At 45.9% G+C, this 24,748-nt stretch overlaps 1 protein-coding gene across 1 annotated transcript in view; it reads left to right on the top strand.

Annotated features, from left to right (window-relative positions):
- Positions 1–9,538, top strand: part of LOC133348495 (sodium-dependent serotonin transporter-like) — a 36,385-nt gene extending 26,847 nt beyond the window's left edge. Inside the window, exons 9-13 of the mRNA XM_061561333.1 lie at positions 825–956; positions 1,845–1,944; positions 4,026–4,126; positions 5,581–5,748; positions 6,989–9,538. Of these exons, the coding sequence (XP_061417317.1) occupies positions 825–956; positions 1,845–1,944; positions 4,026–4,126; positions 5,581–5,748; positions 6,989–7,069 (582 nt within the window). The 3' untranslated portion in view covers positions 7,070–9,538. The remainder of the gene's footprint in view (positions 1–824; positions 957–1,844; positions 1,945–4,025; positions 4,127–5,580; positions 5,749–6,988) is intronic.
- The last annotated feature ends 15,210 nt before the right edge of the window (positions 9,539–24,748 follow it).

The raw sequence follows: 24,748 nt of genomic DNA on the forward strand, positions 1-24,748 counted from the left end.
CTTCAGCCGTGAACCTCTCGGGGAGGGGGGAGGGGGGTGGGAATAAAATGAAACCCCACTCCCACACATTCCACATTTGAACTCGCCAGCCGAGTCCACTGGCCACGTAGAAACAACCCATCGACCACAGGTGCCCTCCCCCGCCCCACACACAGCGATGGGCCAGTGGGTAACTTAGAGCGGCCAATTTGAATGCACGAACGCATACGTTAGCTGCGGGAAATCATGTAATTTACTAATAGAAAAAAAAAACAGATCGCCTTTCGGCATCGTCTACACGTGAGATTATTCACCCCCTTAGCCCAGCGATTCGATAAATTGTCGCGATTGGGGCCGCTCCGATTCAGCTCAACGATCGAATACATTTTTCCGTCCCATTCACTACACACTATCTCATTTGTAATGTTTTAAACACGTAGGCTTTCGCGACCAATATCATCCATAATATTTGCCATATTTTACCCCCCCCCTCCCAACACTCACAGACCCCTTTTTTTGGTCCGCACAGCGTTGCTCTCTCCATCATCCTGAACGTAGCTGCAGCATTTCTACGTTCATATAATTCACATGAATCCGAAGCAAGTGATTCTCACGCTCACAATTTTTACATTCTCGGGGGGGAGGGGAGGGGGATGAGGGTGAGGACCGTTCTCTCCATGCCCAGGTGAAACAAACCAGCCCGAGCAACGCGACAGCACTTTGCGTTCGACGAAAGAAGCAGCGGTGGCGATAAACGTCGGAAATGATTTGCCGGAGGTCGCGCTGCTACCGTGAGACGATTTGAACTCGCATTCTGACATTCCTTCCCGGCGTGATGTGTCCAGTTCGGTGGTCTGGAGGCCATCATCACAGCTGTCATGGACGAATACCCCAGCCTCTTCTCCAAACGCAGGGAGTACTTCGTGCTGGGCCTGGTTACGATCTGTTTCATGGGTGCCCTCTCCACGCTCACCTACGTACGTACCCATGCACGCGCATCTGCGTTGTAGCAAAAAGAGAAGGTCGAGGTGGTCTGCCGCTCTGTGAGCCGGGGGGGGGGGGATGAAGTGCTCACCTCGAGTGTACAGCCCTCTGAGTCAGTGGTGGGAATTTTGCATTCTTAATGCCATTCCCCCCCCCCTCCATCCGCACCTCCAATTTGCGACGGTTGGCTACGCACAGTGCAAAGGAAGTTCAACATACATGCGTACTCAAACCAAATGTACGATACTCTTAGTTTTTTCGGTAAAGTCACGTAGGTAAAAAAAATGAAATTAAAATTAATAAAAATAAAATAATTTTAATTTCATTTTTTTTTACCTACGTGACTTTACCGAAAAAACAAAGAGTATGAATCCTTGCAGTCACGAAAGCTTCAAATCTAGAACAAATGTACAATATTTGTTTTATTATTAAATGAGGGCAGGCTGGGAGGCCGCCCCTCCTGGCTACTGCCATCCCGAACGTGTTGTCGATTTGCTGCACAGGCGCGTCTCCGACAATCAGCTCAAATGTTTTGTTGCCAAAATGTCTCGCTACGGGCCCTGGTATGCACCAGTCTTCCGTGCGTTCAAACTGCAGCTCATTTGAGAGAAATGGCTTTTCGTATTTATTGTATTATTCAGCCGTTTCCTTACTTAAAAATGTCACGAGTTACTGTCATTCTGAGTGTCTGCTGTTTTCTTCCACGGTACTTTGAGCATGTGGTTGGCTACGTACGGCGCGAAATAAATCCAGCATCCATGCATGCATACGCATGAATAGAGATATTCTTGCTGTCGATATTCATGTCCGCATAAACAATCGCTTGGCTCCCCGTGCACACTCGCTCGCTCGCTTGTGGTCGTGGTGGTGGTGGTCTGCAGGGCGGGGCATACATCGTGAAACTGCTGGAGGAGTTCGGGTCAGGATGCTCCATCATCGGTATTGTCCTGCTGGAGGCCATCGCCGTGTCCTGGTTCTATGGTCAGTGACTGCGAGCTCGTCGTGCCGCGCCGGTTAACGTCACACCCCTTCTCGCGAGTGTCGGGTGGCATCCCGACCAGCCCCGGCCTCGCAGCTTTGGCACTCGTGGCATCTGCCCAGATCGCGAATTCGTGCGGGGCGCCCGCAAATGTATGAGGTTGCAGGGATAATCAATGGCGGAGCCAGGATTTTCAGGTAGGGGAAGGGGGGCAACCCCTACAGCAATGAAAAATGATGGAGGAGTTGTTAGTAAGTAAGGACTTGTCCCTTGCTTTTTATTCGATGCGTGTGCAACGATGGCGCAGCCATCGATCGAGGGTCGAATTCGAACCGCGTTGTGTGATCGGCATCGCGCTCGCTGAAGGTGAATGCCTTCAGGGAAGTCGTGTACTCTATACGCAACTGCGCACAATACTGCCAATTATGGACTCAGACTATTGTCCTATCATCTCATAGAGTCCCTGGCACGTAATAATATGCTACACAGTGGCAGTGGGGGTCGCAAAATGCCGATTTATTACTAATAAACCCCAATGATCCGATCGAAATGAGGGATTTCGATCTGATCATTGGGGGGGCACGTGCCACCCATGGTCGAGTTCTACAGCGGGCTTTTTTGATCAGCCGCAAACTTCGGGGTTTTCTGGCAATGTCTGGTGGTATACTCTTTGGCTCTTTCGCCAAAGTCACGTAGATAGAAAATTATTAATAGATTCTACCTACGTGACTTTACCGAAAGAACCAAAGAGTATGGATTCCTGCACTCACGAAAGCTTCAAATCTGGAAGTATATTTACCAAAGCCCTCCCTGGCCTCAGGGGGTGGGTGATAATGCCCCCCCCCCCCCATCCCACCCAGGTCACAAAGCTGTTGTGGCGAGCCCCAAAATGTATGAGATAGGGAGACGGTTATTTCACAGTTCTGCAGGTGCACCGTAAGGGAAACACACTCGCGAGCTACGTGATGAGTAAACCGATGATAGAAAATGAAGAGTTACTTTCTGTGTTCACCTAGGGTAACATTCACGTTAAAGTTGAGCTTGTTCTCCCTTTCAACAGTTTTGCATGATACAGGTTCCATACTGCCCACCAGGGATTATTTGTCTGTCTGTCGTGCATGGCCCCGCCCCACCAAAGCCCTCCCATTGGCTCGCGGGCGCCGACCAATGGGAGCGGTGGGTTGGGGTTGGTAGAGGGGGGGGGGGAGCCTTGAAAATAAATAAGCGGATCTTTTTGCCTCGTGTTTCTTTCAACATTCCCAGCCTTAAGGTGATTCAGCTGGGGGTGGGAGGGGTGGGGCTGGGTGGAGAGGGGAGGGACTTGGTGGGGAGGGGCTGGGTGAGGAGGGGAGGGTGGGGAGGGGCTGGGTGGGGAGGGTGGGGTGGGGAGGGGCTGGATGTGGAGGGTGGGAAGGGGCTGGGTGGGGCTGGGTGGGGTGGGGCTGGTCACCCCGTGGTGCCCTTATTAAACTCAACGTTTAACCTACATACTACACTATATACAACACGATACACTACACTTATACAGGTAGGAACAACAGCTTCCACACTGCCCACCAGGGATTATTTGTCTGTCTGTCGTGCACGAATGCGTTGTCCCCAAGTTCCTACCTGCCCACTCTGAAGGACGTGTTAAATGGTAACATTATTGGATATGTGAGTGCATTTTAGGATCGCGTTTTTTGCATTTTGCTATTTTATAGTTTACTGCACTATCCCCCTCATGCTTTTCTTTTCTTATGACCAGGCATATTTTCTCCAAAGTTTCTGTTTACGGACTACGTGGCAGCTTTGCCCATCTTAGCTGCTACAGTTTTGTCTCATCGCACCTTTGATTAGCACGGCTGGCTACGTATGGTGCGAAAGAAGTTCAACTGTACATACATGCTAAACATGACCGAAGGTTAAATCAAGGTGAAAAATCAATGAACGTAAGAGAGAGAGAGAGAGAAAAGCTGATTCAGATTGTGTATCTCGAAAGACAACTATGTTTTAAATCGTTTGCGTTTGCCATCTTGGTTCGGATTAATTCCACGAAATGAAAAAGTGATCGCCGCGTGATTTTATTTCTGTTTTCGTCCAGGCGTGAAGCGTTTCTGCGCCGACATCCACTCCATGCTGGGCTTCTCGCCCGGCTACTTCTGGCGGCTGTGCTGGGTGGCCATCAGCCCCCTCTTCCTCTCCGTGAGTTCCCCTTGCGTTGCGCACGCGCTCGAGAGCGAAATCTTCTTCACGCCTCATATTTTATTATTATATTATTTTATATTATATTATTTTATATTATATTATTTTATATTATATTATTTTATATTATATTATTTAATTATGTTTTATTTTTATTATTTTATTATTTCCCTTCTACGTGACTTTACCGAAAGAACCAAGAAGAGGCCTCAAGTTTATTTTCGCCAAAACCTGGGTGGAGAACTCGGGTAGACCAGAAGAGAGTGGAGAACTCGGGGAGAGACAGAATTGGATCTCATTTGCACGAGTGACCTGGGCCACCAAAATGACAACAGTAGACTCTCGATTATTCCACGCTCATGACAGGGAGTGCGGCCGCTGGTAATTCAAAATCGCGGTTAGTCCAAAAATATCCATTTTCCGCAGATCTCTATGGCCAAAAAAACTACCGATTGACCGGTCGATGATGCGCATGCTCAGTGATAACACTTTGCTGTCCCCGCGCAGAAGACTCCCGGCCACTTAGTGGATAGCAGAGCCACGCCAATCAGCATCGATCAATCTCCGCCCACTGTTGTAAAGATATGCAACTATTGTCCTGGAGAGGTGATCGCGTGGATTTCGAATTAAGCAGAGCACATATTTGTTCGGTTTAAGCACGTTACTTGAAATACATTTTTCCCCAAGAATAAGAATGTATAACTGTTTTTCAAATTGTTAATTTGGGCTGAAGGGAAAATCCATGAGTTGTTAATTTATTATTTGGTTCTTTCGGTAAAGTCACCTAGAAAGAAATTGAATTAAATAATAGAATACGACGTTTCGATTGCAACATAATCAGTCGTCATCAGGTAGAACTCAATTTGAGAGAGAGAGACAAAACACAGACACGGAGACCCACAGACAGACACACAAGCAGAGAGAGACAACACAGAGACACCCAGAGAGACACAGTGTCTGTGTGTCTATGTTGTATGTCTCTCTCTGTGTGCCTCTGTGTTGTCTCTCTCATTTTAGACGGCATATAATTTCTAACCTAAACCAAAGCCACTTATACTGGGAAATAAAATCTCTTACGTAAAAATCGATTTCAAATAAATCGCAATTCATTTATAGCAATGTCACATTCATGAAAAATATATATTAAAAAAATGCTCCGTACCGTACAATGGCCACCTACAAATTTTCAACAATTTCCCCAAACTTTCAAATGTCTGGTGAAATGCCAGCAATATCCAAAGAATGCTAGACAGCATTACATCATAAAAATAACGATCACCTGTGACCCTTGGTCAGGCTTGCCGTTTCCGTGTCAGCTGTGGGGAATGTGTGACCATACTTCCCCAAGCAGGTCGGTGGAGATTGGTGAAGGTGTGTTCAGAGGGGTTCCAGGCCCATTTGAGATAAATGCATCACGTGATTATAATTGTGCGCTTGTTTACTTCCCTGTGCAGTTCATCGTTGTCAGTTTTCTGACGGGATCCAAACCGCTCAAGCTGTTCGACTATAACTTTCCTGACTGGAGCATGATTCTGGGCTACTTCATCGCAGCATCGTCCTTCATGTTCGTACCGTTGTACATGGCTTACAAGATCCTGATCACGCCTGGTACCCTCAAGCAGGTAAGGAAGTGGCTGTTCACAAACGCGCTGGTGGAACTTGAGAAAAATGTAAAGCGCGTTGAAAAGCGTGCGCCTGATCACCGGCGAGGCCTCGGGTCTTTGGGCCGTACTTGTACCGAGTAGGATCCTCTGTATTAAATTTCGATTTAAAGCTTTCGTGACTGCAGGGATTCATCTTCTTGGTTCTTTCGGTAAAGTCACGTAGAATGGAAATAATAAAATAATAAAAATAAAACATAATAAAATAATTCTCACGACGTTTCGGCCACAACGCAAGCAGCCGTCCTCAGGTGAAGACCAGGTCTGTCGGGGAGACAGCGTCTGAATGACGCTGTCTCCCCGACAGACCTGGCCCGACAGACCTGGTCTTCACCTGAGGACGGCTGCTTGCGTTGTGGCCGAAACGTCGTGAGAATTATTTTATTATGTTTTATTTTTATTATTTTATTATTTCCATTCTACGTGACTTTTTCGAAAGAACCAAGAAGATCATCTGTATTGTCATCTCAATCGGATATTTTCTATCCACCGCTGGATGAAGGCCTTCCCACGCCATTGCACACCATCGTGGACTTGCGTTGCCGCAATCCACGTAGCACCTCCCCATGAGCTGATCTCATTGCTCCATCTGCATGGTGGTCGTTCTCTCCGGCATGGACCCTCCTTTGGCTGCGCTCTGATTTACATCTGCTCCACGTGCCGAGAACTTCGCTCTGTACCTGGGGTCACCGAGCCTTTGCATGCGCTCTGCCAAGGCCACGGAATGCCCCCCCCAGCATTGGTGAGACAGGCGAGCTCACTCGCCCGGTTTAGGTCTTCTCGAAAGTCTCGGCTGTTTCGCCTGGCCTACACTTTCCACGTATGACCAGTTTCCCTGGATGAAATGCGCCTTACAACTGTAAATTAGTATTGTTTTTCCGTCACCATCTTCCCTTCCAATGATGCGTCCTGCCTAAAGGTGCCTTTCTTTAAAGTCAATGCGACGTTTCTCTGACGAGTGTTTGTGCCTTCATCCACCCGTTTCCCTTTCTGTCAGAAGTCATGACTAGCACAGTGAGGTATGGTCAAATAAACCCTCCGCGTAGGCCGCGTATTAATCCAAGGCAAGAATCCAAGTCTCCGGAGAAGCCGGGTAGTGAAGCTAGTAACGCATACGGACAACGCGTAGCGGCTCGTAAGCCGTGTCAGCTGCCGTCGAATAAATGCCTTGCTGATCTCCGTTGTTTTTCCCGTTGCGCAGAGGCTGTACGCGAGCATCAAGCCCGAAGAGGGTGGGATCGTCAGGTCCCAGGAGCAACTCAGAATGACTGTTATCCCGTGAACGTGTGGCCCTTTCAAAGGGGCTCCATTTTTTTTTTTCGGTTGCATTCATGCAGTTTTTTTGTCATGAAGGAAATCCAGTAAGGTTGAGTCGTCTATCTGCTCCGCTTTGGGAAATCTGTGCCATTTCCTTCCACTTGCTTTGCAAAGCGTTTCGCATTTCGATGGTGATGTTAACACTTAGGTGAGCCTGCAGAGGATGAAGCAGAGGTAGAACTAAAAGGGAATTGGAAGCAAACTAATGAAGTAATAGAAGTGAATGTTAACTCTTTTTGCCGGAATGTATTTACACAGATATAATTTAGTGTTATATTAGACTTTCAGGTAATTTAAATGTGAGGCTTTTTTTGTTGTTATTCTTCTGCTAAATGTATATGCCCCGTTGTAATTAGAATCCAAACGCGATGTATTTTGGAATTCCGTCATGCCACATCCGATGACAGACTCGGCAACTCCGACGGTAAACAAATTGGCGGCGCTGGCTCCCAGAACCAACGGGAAATTGTCAGACGCTCAAATAACAAATTGATGCGTGCATAAGATGGACAGCCGCACATTTGATGTAAGCACACCGTTTGCACCTTGGGTTGGGGTTTAGTTCCAAGATGAAAGTAACATTCAGAACGTTGAGAGGAAATAGTTTACCAAGTCGGGGGGGGGAGGGAGAGGGAACAGGCAAGCTTTTATCTCATCGAGTTTCATTTGCAAATACAAAAATAAATCAAGAACTGGAGATTAAAAAAAGGTCATAAGTGTGGTTGGTGCAGCAAAGGTCAGCATTGCAAGTCTCTTGCACATGTTCGCATGTTCGCATGTTCACATGTTCGCATGTTCACATGTTCGCATGTTCACATGTTCACATGTTCACGTGCTACCACGTAGGTTTCGCAGTTTTGCTGTGCAGCTCTGCAATGTAATTTCGGGTCGTACCGCGTGTTGTTTGGCCTGAAGTCCGACGTTCCCCCCCCCCCCCACGTGCTGGAAGCTGAATTGAAAAAGCTCCCCAGCACGTGTAGGAAAAATGTCGGACAGTATGCTGTTCAAGGTGTGCTGTACAACCTGCAAACACATCTGAGATTGATCTACTTGGTCTTCACGAAGATGAAGTGGACAGGGGGCATTATAAACGTGTACTTGATACAACAGCACAGGCTCTTCGTGCTTTTGCCATGGCCCGACTACTCACGCGATGTTCTATTTACCCGCCGGGTTTATAGTGAAACGTGTCAGAGAGAGAGAGTTTTCCGATGTACGTCTTAGGCGCTGAGATTGTGTTCACCTTAAAGTCAGGATGTGTTCACATATTCTCAGCCAGTGCAATTTATGTTGGCTGCTCGACACAAATAAGGACACTTTAAATGACCGCTACTCTGATGCTGTTTTCGTCTGCCCATTGTATTTGTGCAATTAAAAACATATATAAACGTATATAACAATACAGTTAAGTGCCAATGATGAACATTTATTTATTATGATTTTATTATTAAAAGCCCCCATGCTTTGGGAGCTGTCAGTTCAGTATAACCTAACCTTATGTCAACCTGTCTGTGTGTTTCATGCTACACCAATGTCAAGAAGACAACCTTGGGTTAAAGTTCTGGAAAGGGCAAATACATTTGTGGTGTAAGGAAGATAACTTTAAGATATTATGGTATATTCGTGTTATATGTATAGTGTATTTGACTAAAATACACATAATTAAAAACTACGTAAAAACATTTTCCAAGGACTTTGCTGAATCTCCCTGGACAAAGAATCGTGAGTGTTTAAAAAACAACGCACAGAGTGATCTAACAAGCTGAAATAAAATATTCGATTAAACACATCCTATTACATCCTTATCATCACGTCTGCATTCTTTACTGAAATGCCAACTCGCAGGATGGAGTAAATTACTTGGAAATCCTACGAAAGCTTTTCTGTTAGTGGCCTCCTAATGGCCGTTGATTCTATTAATACGAGGCAATGGAATTAGTAGGTAAAAAACAACAACGTTGCTCTGTATGATACAGCTGCGTTTATTACACTTTCGATAACGTTCAGGTCTGAACGTTCCTTGCGTTTCCCATGCCGATTGTAGGAAACGGCGTGAGAGAGACATGATACATGGAGAAACATCGATGGGATTTGTATGCGAGCCAAGCGTAGTGTAATTGCTTACCGCTCTGTACGTGATATAAAACCAAACGTTAAGACTGTACCTTATCCTCAATACGTTGACAATTTATTTGAATATATCTGCATGAATGTTAACCCTGGTAAAAAAAAAAAATATTCAATTTATGTACCTTATAATGTTGAACCGTATTGTAAGTAAAGAATTCTATCTGGTATGTGTGTGTGCGCGCATGTACGCATGTAAGCGTGTGCGCGTGTGTGTGAAAATTAAAATTGATGTGTAACGTTGTGAATTTGCATCATACTTAGTAATGTAGTAAGTTCATCCGCCGATAAACAAAACATATATTAAAAACACAAAACGCTGATGATCTTGTGCTTGTTGAAATCGTGTTGAATCACATTGTCAAGAACCACAATTATGAAATCGGTGGAAAATTGCATCTGCTTCCTGCCGAAAAGGTTGTGTGCGTTCCTTTTGAGCTTGTTCGACTCGGTTTACCGTGTCACAGTATTGAAGTCATCCCTTTATGTGGCAGCAAATTGTAGCCAGTGCCTCTATATTTCGACGTGACCTCAACGCGTAAAGTGCAAGGAACTCTTCTCGTGAGAAGCTGCGTGGACGCACAGTAAATTGTATTGCGATGCAGTGTTTCACAACGGCGCATTCCTCATGAGCATTAAAATAACCATGTGTCGCATTTAAACACTATAATATCCCAGAGTTTGGATAATAGGATACAAAAAGCACGCGATATTCAATTTGGGGGAGGTGTGCTCTGGGCTACATCAAGCGCGGCTCAATTCTAATTTATGACCTCTTCCTGACCCCTGTTAAACATCAAAACAGGCCGGTATGAAAACCTCTGACAATTTTTTTTCATTCATGAGCCCCATCTATATGTTTTTCTATATAAACGAACACAAACAGTGGGATCTGTGTCTTGCACCAGATGGCAAGCAAGAACAAAATTAGTATAATTGGGTAAACCACAAAAGCAAATTACGAATACCGTAAAATAAATGGTGTTCATCTGTGTACACTTACAGCACACTCAAGAAATGAAAGAACATCTCCTCTTAAGTATGACAGGAAACCTTGACAAGAAAATAATATCATCGATAACTAATATAATTGCTTCGGGTTATCACCTACAGCAAGCAGAATGGCATTATAAATCTAACTCGTATCCTGTGAGAGACATTAACAACTATTGGTATTTGTGTGTAATTTGACAAAAAAATGTTTAAGAATGTATCAAAACCAACATTTAAAACGCTCGCTATTCCCTGCAGACCCAGTGCATTCGGGATAAGCGAGCTAAAGAGCTCATTAATTTGGTATTAGGAAAAAGTCTTGCGATGATAGATTTTTGAAGCTTGCCAGAGCTGAGTGCTGGCTAAGAGGACTGGAATCAAAATTGGGGTTGTGCTTATATTTACGATTGATTCAAAGTGGCAACAATGAAAACAATCCTACACCTGCAATCGTCAAGCGCAGGCACAGTAATAATACAACGTAAATTAACGAGAAGAAAATAACTGCCCTGTATGACCTTAAAGCGAATGAAACATCAACAGCCGATGCACGCATCTCCTACATGAAGGGGAAATGAACGATGCGCCAAAGTGCGATTGTGACCATGTAACCCAAACTATGGACCATCTTGTAAACCACCGTAGTCCGTACTCCTTTAACGAAGAAGGAATGGCAACACTACACCAACTCTCACCTGAAGCCCTCTCGTCGTGGCTAGCAGAGCCCAACATTGGCATTTAGCTCATGAACACATTTCCATATACAAGAATATAATACCAAAAAAAAAATACAAATGACCTTGGAAGCAAGATGCATTGCAAGCAAAACATATAGTTTTAAAGAAATGTTTCGTAACCTCAGCTTTATTTTCTCACGAGAAACATGATGCATAACTGAATACAATAAGCAATATAATCATCTTCCATTTCCAAAATATAGCATTAAATGTTAAATGTTGAGCACGACCTGAAGTTCGGTGAAGGGTGTTGTTGAAATGTTAGTATAGCATATATATTTGCAACAGTAGGCAATCATAGCCATACTGCATCAGTGAGTTGTATAAGGGTTAACCTGGTATACAGTTGCCCTGGTCTCCTGCACCAAAAGCGAAACGCTATTGCATCATGTCCATATTGGGTTCTACATCATCGACAAATCAGCTTGCCCATGGTGACGTCGTGGCTGTGACAGCAACGACGTCTGATGGTAAAAATGGAACCCGAGCGCGGCAGTGCCTGTGTCCGGGGTAACGCGTGGTATCTGTCATTGTACATCAAAGGCTGGGAAGCCTTTTTTAAAATCCTTTATATCAAGTTCACTTGCGCGCTTACGACCGTGCAAATTTTTCGGTCGTTTTTTAACCCACTTCCCGTGATCCAATCGAACTGACATTTTGCACACAGACTAGTTGTGCGTGACAATTGATTTTCGTGAGAAAAAAATTTAAAAATTTTCCACTTTTTAGGGAATTTTTTTTCATATTTTATTTAAAATATCAATGTGAAAAAAATGAAACTCTTAATCTTTGGTTCTTTCGGTTAAGTCACGTCTAAAGATAAAATAATAAATTAAAATAAAAGCATATTACGACGTTTCGATTGCAACACAAGCAATCATCATCAGGCAAAAAAGAAATAGCAACAAAAATCTAAATAGAAAACTATAGACAGACATACAAGCAGACAGACATCACAAGGACACACAGAGGGGTCCGTCACAGAAACGACCCCTCTCTTTGTGCCGATATGTGTCCTCTCTCTGTGTGTCCTTGTGATGTCTGTCTGCTTGTATGTCTGTCTATAGTTTTCTATTTAGATTTTTGTTGCTATTTCTTTTTTGCCTGATGATGATTGCTTGTGTTGCAATCGAAACGTCGTAATATGCTTTTATTTTAATTTATTATTTTATCTTTAGACGTGACTTAACCGAAATAACCAAAGATTAATTCCTGCAGTCACGAAAGCTCCATAATTAAGATGAAACTCTTACTCAAGAAAAACAGAAATGAATAATAAAATAAAACCGATGCCACGCATATAAAGGATTTATAGTGAAAAACTTTGTTTTTACGGGTTAATTTTTCTACCTGAAGACCGAACAAGACTTTCAGATGCGTACTTTTTGGAGGGCAAGCTCACCGTTATTTAACACGCGCACAGCGCCGTCGCTTCTGTTACCGTGTTGCCAAGGTCGATGCAATAAATAAATACAAACTACTGTGTTGTTGCCAGGTATAAAAAAAACATTCCCCATCCAGTACCCGATTAGCACCACTCGAATGCTTGCAGTGAGGAGATTGATATAATCTGTAGGCCGTTTCGAAGTGATAGGTCTCATATGGCTGAAGTCCCTATGAAATAAAGTCATGGGCCATATCGGGTCTGTGGGCCAGAGGTTCTCCATACATTGGTCTGCACAGTTACCAGCAGTCTTGCTTAACACTGCTTCTCAGAGTCTGCCGTCCGTAACGCTTATTTATCACTTGTACAATAACGCCATCCTTAATGTCGTCGCGTAAAACTTTCAACGGCTGTGCACAGACTTATCCTGGAATTATTTACGTTTTTGTAAAAAAATAACTAGGGTAAGTAAATGCACAACCAATGGCACAGCAAAACATAGCAAGGACGTGTGTTTACAAACAGTGAAAGCGGTTTCACATTGGGATGAAAAATAAATAGAACTTAATATATATTTTAAAAAATAGTCAAAAGAAATGAAGACTCGGGTAAGTACCCATTGAGATTCGAAGTAAGTATGCTCCAAATGTCACAAATATTCATGAAAGCTATCCGCAAAGTCTTGAATGGGAAAATAAATTCGCGGCCTCATGATGTCTAAGGCCAGGAGATGTGTCGTGGCATCTACTTGCAAAATCCTTAATTACTCAGGACACACGGAAAATATACTGAAGCTACAAAACTCTTGCCAAATCGCCTAGACTCGGCTTGATCTCAAGGAGATCTCTGAAGCTAAGTATGGCACTTAAGTATTTTAGAGGTCATGTCCAGCTTGGTCGCTGAACATTTCATTGTTTTAAAGATAATGTGTCAGTGGATCCGGGTGTCGGCATACACACAACGATGCACGTGGATACTTCTTCAAGGTAGGTTCCGTTTTATTACCAAACTCCAACTCCAAACCTGTACACAAAAGGCATCACACTCGGCTTCTCATTCCACACTATGCATAAAGCGTGCACTTGTCCCTAACTCCCAAAAACTAGCACCGAGGGGAGACCAGGGGATGCGTATGCATGTAGGGTGGGTGGAGGTGTAGGGATTAGCAGAGGTGTCAATCACAGATGTTGAAATTTAACAGGACCGACCTACGTCTCTGGTTTATTGACCTGGTCAAGGCCTATTATACCATCAATAGGCTCGTGCTCTGGGTTATTATTCGTGATTTTGGAGTTCCTGACCCTCTGCTCACAATAATTAAGAAACCTTCATGACAGTGGGTAGGCCTGGGTAAATCTCAATGACTGTGAGTTAGAGACATTCCCTGTTCACCTTTGGGTACGACAGGGATGTCCCCTGGCTCATGCATTAAAAACAAGTATTTCAACCACGTAGTTAGAGAAGCGTTTCCATGGCTGTAACAGAAGAATTTCCATCTGGTACAAATAAAATGGGAGACTGATTTATGTCCGAGTACAGAAAAGGGATGCTCCCTATTGGTCAACTAGGTATGCTGATAATCTGATAATTAGTTGCTGCTCACTTTGAAAACGAGTTGGAGTCTCAGCTGCTGAACCTGGAGCATGCCACCAAGAGACGGGGCCTTACCATTAGCCTCACCAAAACGAACACCTGCCTGAATATTTTATGTCATCAAATACACCATCCTCTCAACTTTCCATGAGTTATGGACCAGTTGTGGAGAGAGTATAAAAGTTTCTGGATCTGATCAACTACGGGTTGGGACCAGAGGTCTCACTCCGAATCAGTCGGGTGGCATTATCTTTTCATCAGCTGCATACTGCTGTGTGGAAACTACCTGGCTTGTCACTCCACACAAAGCTTCGTGTCTTCTCGGCCACAGTTATGTTCTCCCTTCTCTACACTTGTGAGATGTGGACTCTTCTAATGGAACATCTGCATTGGTTTGAAACATTCTGGCTGGCCTGCCTACGATCCGTCCTGGGATTAACCAGACTGCATTGTGTGAGGAGCTCTCAGATCCTTGAGAGATCTGGGCGCAGTCCCATTGGTGAGCTCCTCCGGCAGGCGAGGCTGCATTGGCCGGGCCACGTAGCCTGTGTGCCCAACCACCGCATGCCCAAGCAACTTCTGGATACAGGGGATTAAACGGGCATGGCAGAGGCTAGTGGAGAGATTGACTCATGTGGTACTGAAAGATGTGGAGCTGAGTGGTCTTGCCAAAGACCGGTACTAGCGGTGTCAAGATCTGCCTCTGTGGAGTAGGTTCGTGAATGACTCTACTGAGTATTGGAGGCAGTCGCCCTCCAACAACAAGGGAGGGTAGGGAGCGAGACAACAAAAAGCAGAGCGTCAGGCAGCTAACACACAGCAAGTCGGCAAAGTGGGGAACGCAGGTGGTACATCTGCCAGTCATCCTATTGAGTCAACCCATGGCACTTGGGTCTGTCCCGTGACCTCCTGCCAGCGAGATTTCCACACTTCATGTGGCCTCAAAGTCCACCTAGCCTGGCACAAGTGCTGTAGTGATGTCACCGCCACTTAGTGGCTAATGGTGGCTCACTCTATTGCCTAACTATAATTCTTTAATAATGAATGGTAGATAGACACGCTGTAGATTAAGTCTAGTAATATGAGTATGAAAGCTGAGTGAGATGTAGATAAAACGTGCAGGTTTTAAAATAGCTATTGTTTAAAGTATACTGTACTGTATATTGCACATCTCAGTAAGCATGCTTCGTTAGCCCGACGTCCCCTGTTTGCTGAGATGTGTATATATGTATACAACTTAAATACATTAGTGGCTCTTCAGAAATTCTAAACATGCAGGTTCGTAATAATAATGCAAAAAATAAATCTAGAATATAAGGTAGGTATAGTGAGCTCCCTCAAGGCAATAAATAAATAGCGAAATCGCACTGTGGACACAGAAATGGAACGGTATTGTAAAAGCCTCAACACAGTTTCCCAAAATGCTTAGGTGTATCTTCGGTGCTCATATGGCCGTGGTGGCGAGATGTTAGCTACCTCGCCTGGTATGCAGGAGGTAATGGGTTCAATACCGACCCTGATGCCTGTATAATTGGAGTTTGCATGTTCTCCCCGTGGTCCACATTTAGAAACGTGCGTTTAGAGTATTTGGCTGCTATAAATTTCCACGTGATAAGCCACTTCGTTGAGCTATCATTTGTGGCCACGTCACTTCGGAAAAAGAGCTATATAGCTCAGTGGGTCTTACCTGGTAAAATAAAAAAAATATGATAGTTTCGTTTTAGTTTATATTCTACATGATTGGAATGTTAACAGAACATGTATTTAATATATTGTAATGTAACACTTGCTGCTGCTGCTGCGTTGGTCGTGATGCACAAGCACAAATGAACAAAGATAAACTCAAGACAGTTATCAATAGCACCGCTTTCAAAATCTCAAAGATATTTTAGCCGGCGTGTGATGGTCCTTGAATGGCGGCGCCTCTCGTGCACCATCAAGAAGGGCCATTGCCCAAAACGTCACCTTTCAAACATTTATTTTAAAGGCAGTACTGTAGTGTTATTGACAAATGTATTGAGCTTTTTGTTGTTGTTGTTGTTTGTTATACTTTCGTGTAGTATATTTTCTTAACAGTAACATAATGGATCTGTCATGGATTTATGACATATGAATTTCCATAAACCAAAGTCACTGATATTTTCTCATAAAAAAAGTGATTATTTTGAATGTGCTTCGAGTGACTGCAGGGTCCACGTTAACTGAATAAGAATGATACGAGACTCACACATTGAAAAGCATCGATTCAGATGCAGGCGATTCAATGCATGTGTAATGCGGGCGTAAATGGGCGTGTCGGATATGACGATCCGAGAGGGAGGAGTCAGGGTCACGTGGGGGAGAAGTTATAGCGGGGAGACAGGAAGCCATCTGGGTCAGTCGGGGGGAGTGAAGAGTGGAGACCACGTTGGGTGGTCGCCGTGCCTCAGCCTGGTGGCTGAGGGGCTCATGACGGCGCCAGCCAGCGGGGTGGAAGAGAGAGTTGGGGATAGAGACAGAGAGTGGCGAGATCGCCACAGAGGCCACGCAGGGCTGAGGTTGGAGAGTGGCGAGATCGCCACAGAGGCCACGCAGGGCTGAGGTTGGGGAGATGGCGAGATCGCCACACACGGTAAGACTCGGCACCGCCAGCCAGCGGTGACCGAGCACGGAGGAACGGGGAGCAGCGGTGGAGCTGCTGTGAGAGCAGCCGGAGGGCTGCACCAGGGACCTGCAGCGGAGCTGCAGGAGCGCGGAAGGCTACGGGAGCGAAGGCAGCTGTGGAGCTGCCAAGCGGAGAGTCTCTGGAAGAGAGCCGTGTGGGAAAAGTATACGAACCCGAATAAAGGACACGGAGACAGACACAGTGGTCGAGTCCTTTATTACACTGGTGTCAGAAGTGAAACGGCATCTCAAAACAACTGAGAAAAAAAAAGAATATTCCTGCGCCATCATCTGCTACATCATCCGACGACGACGACCTTCCTCAGGCGGTGGACCTGCCTGCGATGGAGGAGGAGATCCGTGCTGGAACGAGTACGGGTCCGGGAGTCCAAGATGTCGCCGCGTCGGTGGACTCGTCTGCACCGGAGGACGCCAACTTACGATGGAGACAGATGGCGGCGCAGCTGGAGACCTTGAAAATCGTGCTGGCGCAACTGTGTGAGCTCGTCACGCCGAGGACGGCGTCGGGGAGGCCCGGTGGTGATCCGCAGGCCTCCGCCTTGCCTGCGCTGCCAGCGCCATCTGCCACGCGGCACGAAGACGCCATTTTGGGCGTGGCAGGGGAGAAACGGCGGGAAGCCGCCATCTTGTCTTCACCGCGGCGGGAAGACGCCGCCATCTTCAACATCGCGGCGGAGAGGCAGCCTTGCGCTGCCATCTGGAGGTGCCGCGGGGTGAGCAGCCTGCTGTGAGCTGCTGTTTTTCGAGGAGGAGCTGCGAGGAGAGGACGCCGACGCTGCAGCTGCTGGGGCGGGAGCTCTCCCGTCCTGGCTCGGGTGCGAGACAACGGAGCAGTCAAGTCATCGTTCGAGTTCTGCGAAGCGTCTCAAGTTACCACCCTGCGTCCTCTGCTTGCTGCAGCCCCGGGCGAGTCGTAACGATATGCACCCGGCCTTAACACACACCTCACCCATCTAGCGTGTGCCGGGGGGGGCGATTTTGTCATGTCTCGAGCGTGTGGAGCGCGGTTCGGGCTGTGTGTGTGTGTGTTCTGGATGAACGCGCTATTTGCTTGTTGCTCGGTGTCAATTAGTGTGTATGTGTGTGTGTTGAGGATGGACGGAGAGTCTGCTGTGCTTGCTGAGTGTCAAATAGTGTGTGTGCGCTGCGGCGTGGAGTTGTTATCTTGATGGCGAAGTTAATTATTAACTTGGGAGCGTCGGGTATCCTGCGCTGTACCATCTCGTGGGTTACCGTGTGCGACGGGCTTAATTGAAAAAAAATTTTTTGGTGTATTGTGCTGTGAGGTGCTGTGTGCGATGTGGTTGTTTGCGAGAGAGAATATTTGTGTTGTTGCTGCAAAGTTACGACAGGATTAATGGTGTGTTCATCTTCTTGGTTCTTTCGGTAAAGTCACGTAGAAGGGAAGTAATAAAATAATAAAAATAAAACATAATAAAATAAAATAATTCTCACGACGTTTCGGCTACAATGCAAGCAGCCGTCTTCAGGTGAAGAATGAGACACTGCCAAGCTAGCAGCTTATATATAAGCTGCGTTGGAGGTGGAAGAAGAGCGCCTTAACAAAAGAATGTGCATATGTTAATGCGCTCTTCTTCCACCTCCAACGCAGCTTATATATAAGCTGCTAGCTTGGCAGTGTCTCATTCTTCACCTGAAGACGGCTGCTTGCGTTGTAGCCGAAACGTCGTGAGAATTATTTTATTTTATTATTTTTTATTATTGTATTACTTCCCTTCTACGTGACTTTACCGAAAGAACCAAGAAGATGAATCCCTGCAGTCACGAAAGCTTTAAATCGAAATTTAATGGTGTGTTGGTTGCCTGCAGATCTGCTTGCTATTGTGCTTAAATGTACGCGTGTGATCGCGATATGTTGACTGCATGTGCTGTTACACCGTTCTGTACAGTTATGGGGTGCGATGCATTGGTTGACTATTGGGGTTGGGATTGTTATTAATTGTGCGTACCTGTGGGAAATTGGTAACAAATTCGAGGGGGACCCAAAAATTTGGTTGTATGGGTGTTTATGCACACGAGATTGCGTCTATATTATAGGTAATTGAGCTTTTTTAAAATGAGGGTGCGCGATGACGCCGTTGTGGGTGGCTCAGATGTTAATGGCGATGGGGCCGTAAATTGGCGCCAAGTGGCGTCGCTCATTCGGTTGATTGCATGCAGCCAGGAGTTGCTTGCGGGTTGGTGTGTGTAACCAATGTGTTTTGGTAAAATATTGGTTAAAATTTCCTCGATATGACTGCTGTGCGCAGCAAGCTGGGGCTGTGCGTCTATCGTTGGTGGGGTTGTTACAACGTGACGGGGGATGCGTCTTGTGACCCCCAGCAAAGGGCAGCTGGGGTGCACGCACGGGGAAAACTGGCCACGTGTTCGCACGTTGGGCCGCCATTTTGCGTGCACGCGGGGTATGGCGACGATGCGCTTTGCGCAAGGGGCCGCCATTTTGAGTGCGCGCGAGATATTGCGAGAACGCGCTTGGCGAAGGGGGCCGCAATTTTCAGCTCGCCGAAAAAACCTCGGTCGGGCAAATATTCCATCTGTTATGCCTGCCATTGTTGATTGGGTGATGCACGAGTTGTGGTCACATCGGCCTATGGCTGATGGCTGACCTGACAGCCCGGAGGCGAAACCTCCGTGGTATGTTTCAAACTAATGGGCAGTGTGCTCATATGGCTCGGGGAGTCATGGTTCAGTTGTGCGGTGGCAGACTGAACCTGGTGGGCCGGGGGCTCACGGGATTTGGAGTAGAGGGTTGTTACGTGCCAGCGAACGGGGTGACCTGGCTAGCATGGGGCAGGGATTCTCTATGCGGGTCCTCCAGCGGGAAGGGCCGCGGACTTGTCCGCTCTGGGTTAGGGCGTTATTGAATCTATAAAAGAACATTGCCCCGTGGGGGGAGTCGATGGGGTCTGGCATTGCCGGGGGATGAATCTTCCCTGGGCTATAAAGCATCAGACTATACGAGGCTGGTGTTTGTCCATCGCTGATGGGATAGTAAGGGAGGGGCAAGGCTGAGTGCTGCTCATCCCCGAAATTGCACTAGCCGAGAGTATGATCAGTGGATGTTGCTGTGGGTTGACGACCACGGTGGGGGTTAGGGCGAGTTAAACGTTACAGCTGGGGAGCGTGGCTCTTTCCACGCGAGGGTGTGCGACTAGGGGTTTTGTTGAGAGTGACCGGGGGTACATGCTGTGTACGTGCGATGTCTGTGCTGGTCCTCAAGGGAGGCATGCTGGTGGGCAAGAGCAGGAATTTTTTGTTGTTGTTGTTGTCACGTGTAAATAATGTGTTGTAAAAATTTAAATACTGGGGCATTCATCGCGTCTATTTTTGGTATTTATGGGGGTTTTCTTAAGCGGGCCGGATTTACATCATCTCCACTACCCTGGGGCCGAGTGGCTGTCGTGTACGACATGTGGATGTGCGTTGTTGTGCTGTGCCTCAGGGGATTGGATTCTCCTTCTCGTCACAGATCTTCAGCGCCTGCCACACTGGGTGTTACCTGGTGTGCTAACTGGATGAGGACTTGAAGGAGCAATTGAGCGCCCGTTCGTCATTCCTGCTCTACCACTTGCTCTTTGACGTTGGACTTGGGCCGAGCGGATGGAACTGCAACATGGACACGCACTAAAACACCACATTCCTGGGTTGTGCGCGTCGGCCGTTCTTGCGTGTCAGTTGCCGTTGTTGTGCATTGTGCCATTCTTATTCTTGTTGTTGTTGCGCGGAGGACAGGCCGGTGTTCTGTTCCAGTTCCTGATACCTCCCCTTTCGTTACTTGTGTTGTTGTTGTTATAATCATCGTTGTGTCTGGGGGACTCCTGATTGTGATGCCTTCGCCCGCATTATTTTGTTCTGTTTCAGCCGAGGACGGCTGGAATTTTCTCTACTGGGGGAGGGTGGTGTAATGCGGGCGTAAATGGGCGTGTCGGATATGAAAGATCCGAGAGGGAGGAGTCAGGGTCACGTGGGGGAGAAGTTATAGCGGGGAGACAGGAAGCCATCTGGGTCAGTCGGGGGGAGTGAAGAGTGGAGACCACGTTGGGTGGTCGCCGTGCCTCAGCCTGGTGGCTGAGGGGCTCATGACGGCGCCAGCCAGCGGGATGGAAGAGAGAGTTGGGGATAGAGACAGAGAGTGGCGAGATCGCCACAGAGGCCACGCAGGGCTGAGGTTGGAGAATGGCGAGATCGCCACAGAGGCCACGCAGGGCTGAGGTTGGGGAGATGGCGAGATCGCCACACACGGTAAGACTCGGCACCGCCAGCCAGCGGTGACCGAGCACGGAGGAACGGGGAGCAGCGGTGGAGCTGCTGTGAGAGCAGCCGGAGGGCTGCACCAGGGACCTGCAGCGGAGCTGCAGGAGCGCGGAAGGCTACGGGAGCGAAGGCAGCTGTGGAGCTGCCAAGCGGAGAGTCTCTGGAAGAGAGCCGTGTGGGAAAAGTATACGAACCCGAATAAAGGACACGGAGACAGACACAGTGGTCGAGTCCTTTATTACACATGTACCGTGAGCTTCTTTGTACCGGTGATGTTTACTGCTGACATTTCTGGGTAAAAAAAACCAAGTTGGATCTCAAGATTAATTTCACGAGCAAACGGTGCCAATTCAAAGTTTCACAAATGGCCTCAGTTCACATTCGACACAAAAAAAACACCCGATGGATCCCACCTTTTTAAAATCTACGTGTCTAAGTCTCTACCTTTTAATCTCTTTGTTTGCATACAAAAATTACGGCTAGGTTTAAGCTCGCAGTCCAAAAAAGGAATTCATCCCTGGGCTCATTTAATTTCCTTTGACGGGTATCTGTTGAACAGATATCCTGGCTGCGAGAAATAACACAATAATGGCACGGGATCATCGCTCAGAATAATGTATAAGCGGCCGTGCCTTTTGCAGGAAATTTGCTTCAAATGTGATTTGTGCTCAATCGAGAGTCAAATCTGATAAACGCTTGTCAAACGCAGGCAGTAAATGGAATGGTTTACATCTCTCCACTCGGTATCGGATGTGAAACAAAGCTGACCCTGCACATCCCACGCTAATGCCTAACAGGGCAGCCACACTTGAATTCTTCTGCCAAAAGTGGTTTGCGTCACCTTAGAAAATTGTTAGGAAAAATAAATAAAAAGATGGTTATAAATGAAGGCAAATTGAAATTATTTATTTGCCCCACAGTTCCAACAAATTTGAAACGACACATTTGATACGTTATTCAATATTGATATTTAATTTCCTCCCCTTTTTTGTACAACAAAATATTATTTCGTTCATATTTTAATGTCAGGAATTTATCCGTGGAAAAAGCAGATATTTTCAAATGCCCGTGAAAAAAATGTTGGGCGTTGTTGATTCAATGCCCAACAATAAAACACATTTAATTCTGAAAAGTATACACATTTATCCACAGCGTTGTAAACGCTCGGTGATTGAATCTGCTTTATTATATGCTATCTGCTACTTTTGATTTATTAACTCTGTTGATTTTTTTTAAGTGCTCGATAATATCAAATGTGCAATTTTTCCCTTTTCAAAAACTTTGACAAAACAAGCTGCCATCACGAGTTTAACAGCGCTTGCCCAATCCACTTACGCCAATTTTTCACAAGACAATATCAATTGAAAACAGTAGCACGGAGGATCTAGTTGCATCGAATGTATTGGTATTCGACATTTTTCAGGGTTCTTATCCCGCTAATAAACATTCACGTACATCCTGCGTCTCATCATCATCATCAGCCACAATTGAGCCACTTCTGGATGGAAGGGCGCCACAGTGGCGAGACATTAAATATCTTAGCCTGGTATATATTTGGAATTTGCATGTTCTGCCCGTGGTCGCGTGGATTTTTCTCCGGGTCTTCCAGTTTTCCCCTCCACATTTAGAACCAAATACTAAGGTTTTCGGTAAAGTCACGTACGTAAAAAATTAAAATTATTTTTTTTACCTACGTAACTTTACCGAAAACCTAAGAATATGAATCCTTGCAGTCACGAAAGCTTCAAATCTAGAATTTGAATCAACATCGCGTGTTCCCAGTATTTGGCTGCAATACATTTCCACTCGAAAAGCCACTTCGTTGAGCTATCATTTGTGATGACCAGGTCGCTTGAAAAAATAACCATAGAACTCAGTGCGTCTTACCTGGTAAAATAAAAATAGTTTTAATAGTCTTCTTGGTTCTTTCGGTAAAGTCACGTAGAAGGAAAATAATAAAATAATAAAAATAAAACATAATAAAATGCAATTCTCACGACGTTTCGGCCACAACGTAAGCAGCCATTCTCATTCTTCACCTGAGGACGGCTGCTTGCATTGTGGCCGAAACGTCGTGAGAATTATTTTATAATGTTTTATTTTATTATTTTATTATTTTCCTTCTACGTGACTTTACCGAAAGAACCAAGAAGATGAATTCCTGCAGTCACGAAAGCTTTAAATCGAAGTTTTAATAGTTTTAAGCCTCCACCCCAAGCCGTTACAATCCCTCAGTCCCGCACAACAACACTCCATCTAGTTTCAGGCATACGAGTTGAACTCGTCGATTTTTCTCTCAGGAATGTTCCGTCCTTTGGCTGCCAGTCCATCATTAGTCTCAACCACGAGCCCTCATCACCTCCAGCAATGTGCCCTGCCCAAGGCCACTTACGTTTCCGACGTATTCGAACATCATAGCACAAGTATTGTCTCCTGCACAATACAGCTGCTGCTTTGGGCACATTGGTATGTTGTGTTTTCATTGTTAAGTTCAGTTTTCCAAAAAGCAGTCAAACCTGGTCTCGCCTGACTTTTTACTTCATCATGTTGATTCTGGTCCTCCTTCAGTTATCGTCCTCGCTACACGTACGGTACTATGATACGTGTTTTCAGTCCGTTTGTGTCCCTCCAACGGGTATGTTATACATTTGAACGTATTGGCGGAACACAGGTGCACGGAATTAAAAAAGCACGTGTTTTTCGCAATGATAAAAATAAAATTCCCGCGATTCGTAACCCTGGTCAGAGAATCTTGCAGGGCGCGTCAAAATCCGTTTTTGCAAAGTTGAAGAAGCCAAAAGACGAACGTCTTTTTAAATTTTTATTTGAGACTCTTTTTTCTGAGGACCGGCGTGTGTTTTGCCGCACCGGTGTACCGCCAATACTTCCATTTGGTTTACAAAACGTTGTTGCTCGTCAATTAAAATTTTTGCTCAAATGTATCCGGAGCCCGCCTTTGCAGCCTTCTCGAATACGTTGTCCATCATCTCCTGGAATAGAAACAGCTGCATTGAAAATTGCACGACAAAAATATCGAAGTACATATTCACACGCGAGTCAAGCAAAGTTATCCACGGCCTCATTAGAAGATGACGTTGACAAAAAGGCATTGGAGTAATGAAACCGTAAACATAAAGAGAGAAGATATTAACCATCTCTGATTGGCTGTCGACATAGCCATGATGTCAGTCAATAGAATCCCTGTACACATATTTGTCCTGTACAAAACAAAGACACACAGTATAGCCTTAACAGACTGTGGAGGAAAGTGCTGTTAGCGAGCACCTATGAAGGCCAGCACAGCACACGAGGGGGTGGCTGACAGCACTACGCCCGGCCGCCTTTGTCTCCCCAGTGGCGATGTTTACACACCGCACCAGGTACTCATCTGAGGCTGAGTCGACATAGGGGAAGCAGATGACTGGTTCAGATAAACGTCAATGGTGTTGGCCGTGAGCAGAAATCGAACTCGGGTCACTGGGTTCGTAGCGCAATGCGCTACCTGCTACACTACCGCTCCTCACTTCATCCTGTACGCACACACATATACAGCCGCGTCGGGTTAGAATATATTTCATCTACACATATCTGGAGCACGCTGAAGAAGGCATGTTTCAAAGTGTTCTGTATTAAAAGCAAAAGACGCTGCTGAGCTGTTTGGCACAGAGACGTTGCTATGCTCTTTGGAGCTGTGAGCAGCAAATCTCCTCCTCTGTCGGTCACAGATATTCGGTGAGCTCACGAACGCAAAACTCCAGACCAGGTGACCCGACCGCATACAAGGGAGCTACTTCTGTTATCGTTAGACGCGTGCGCAAAAATGGGAGCGTGCTCGCCGTTTGCTTTGGTTTATATACAAACTAGCTGTACT

The sequence above is a fragment of the Lethenteron reissneri genome, chromosome 27 (genome assembly GCF_015708825.2).
Source record: "Lethenteron reissneri isolate LAM-NWPU_2019-01 chromosome 27, ASM1570882v1, whole genome shotgun sequence".
Taxonomy (NCBI): Eukaryota; Metazoa; Chordata; class Hyperoartia; order Petromyzontiformes; family Petromyzontidae; genus Lethenteron; species Lethenteron reissneri.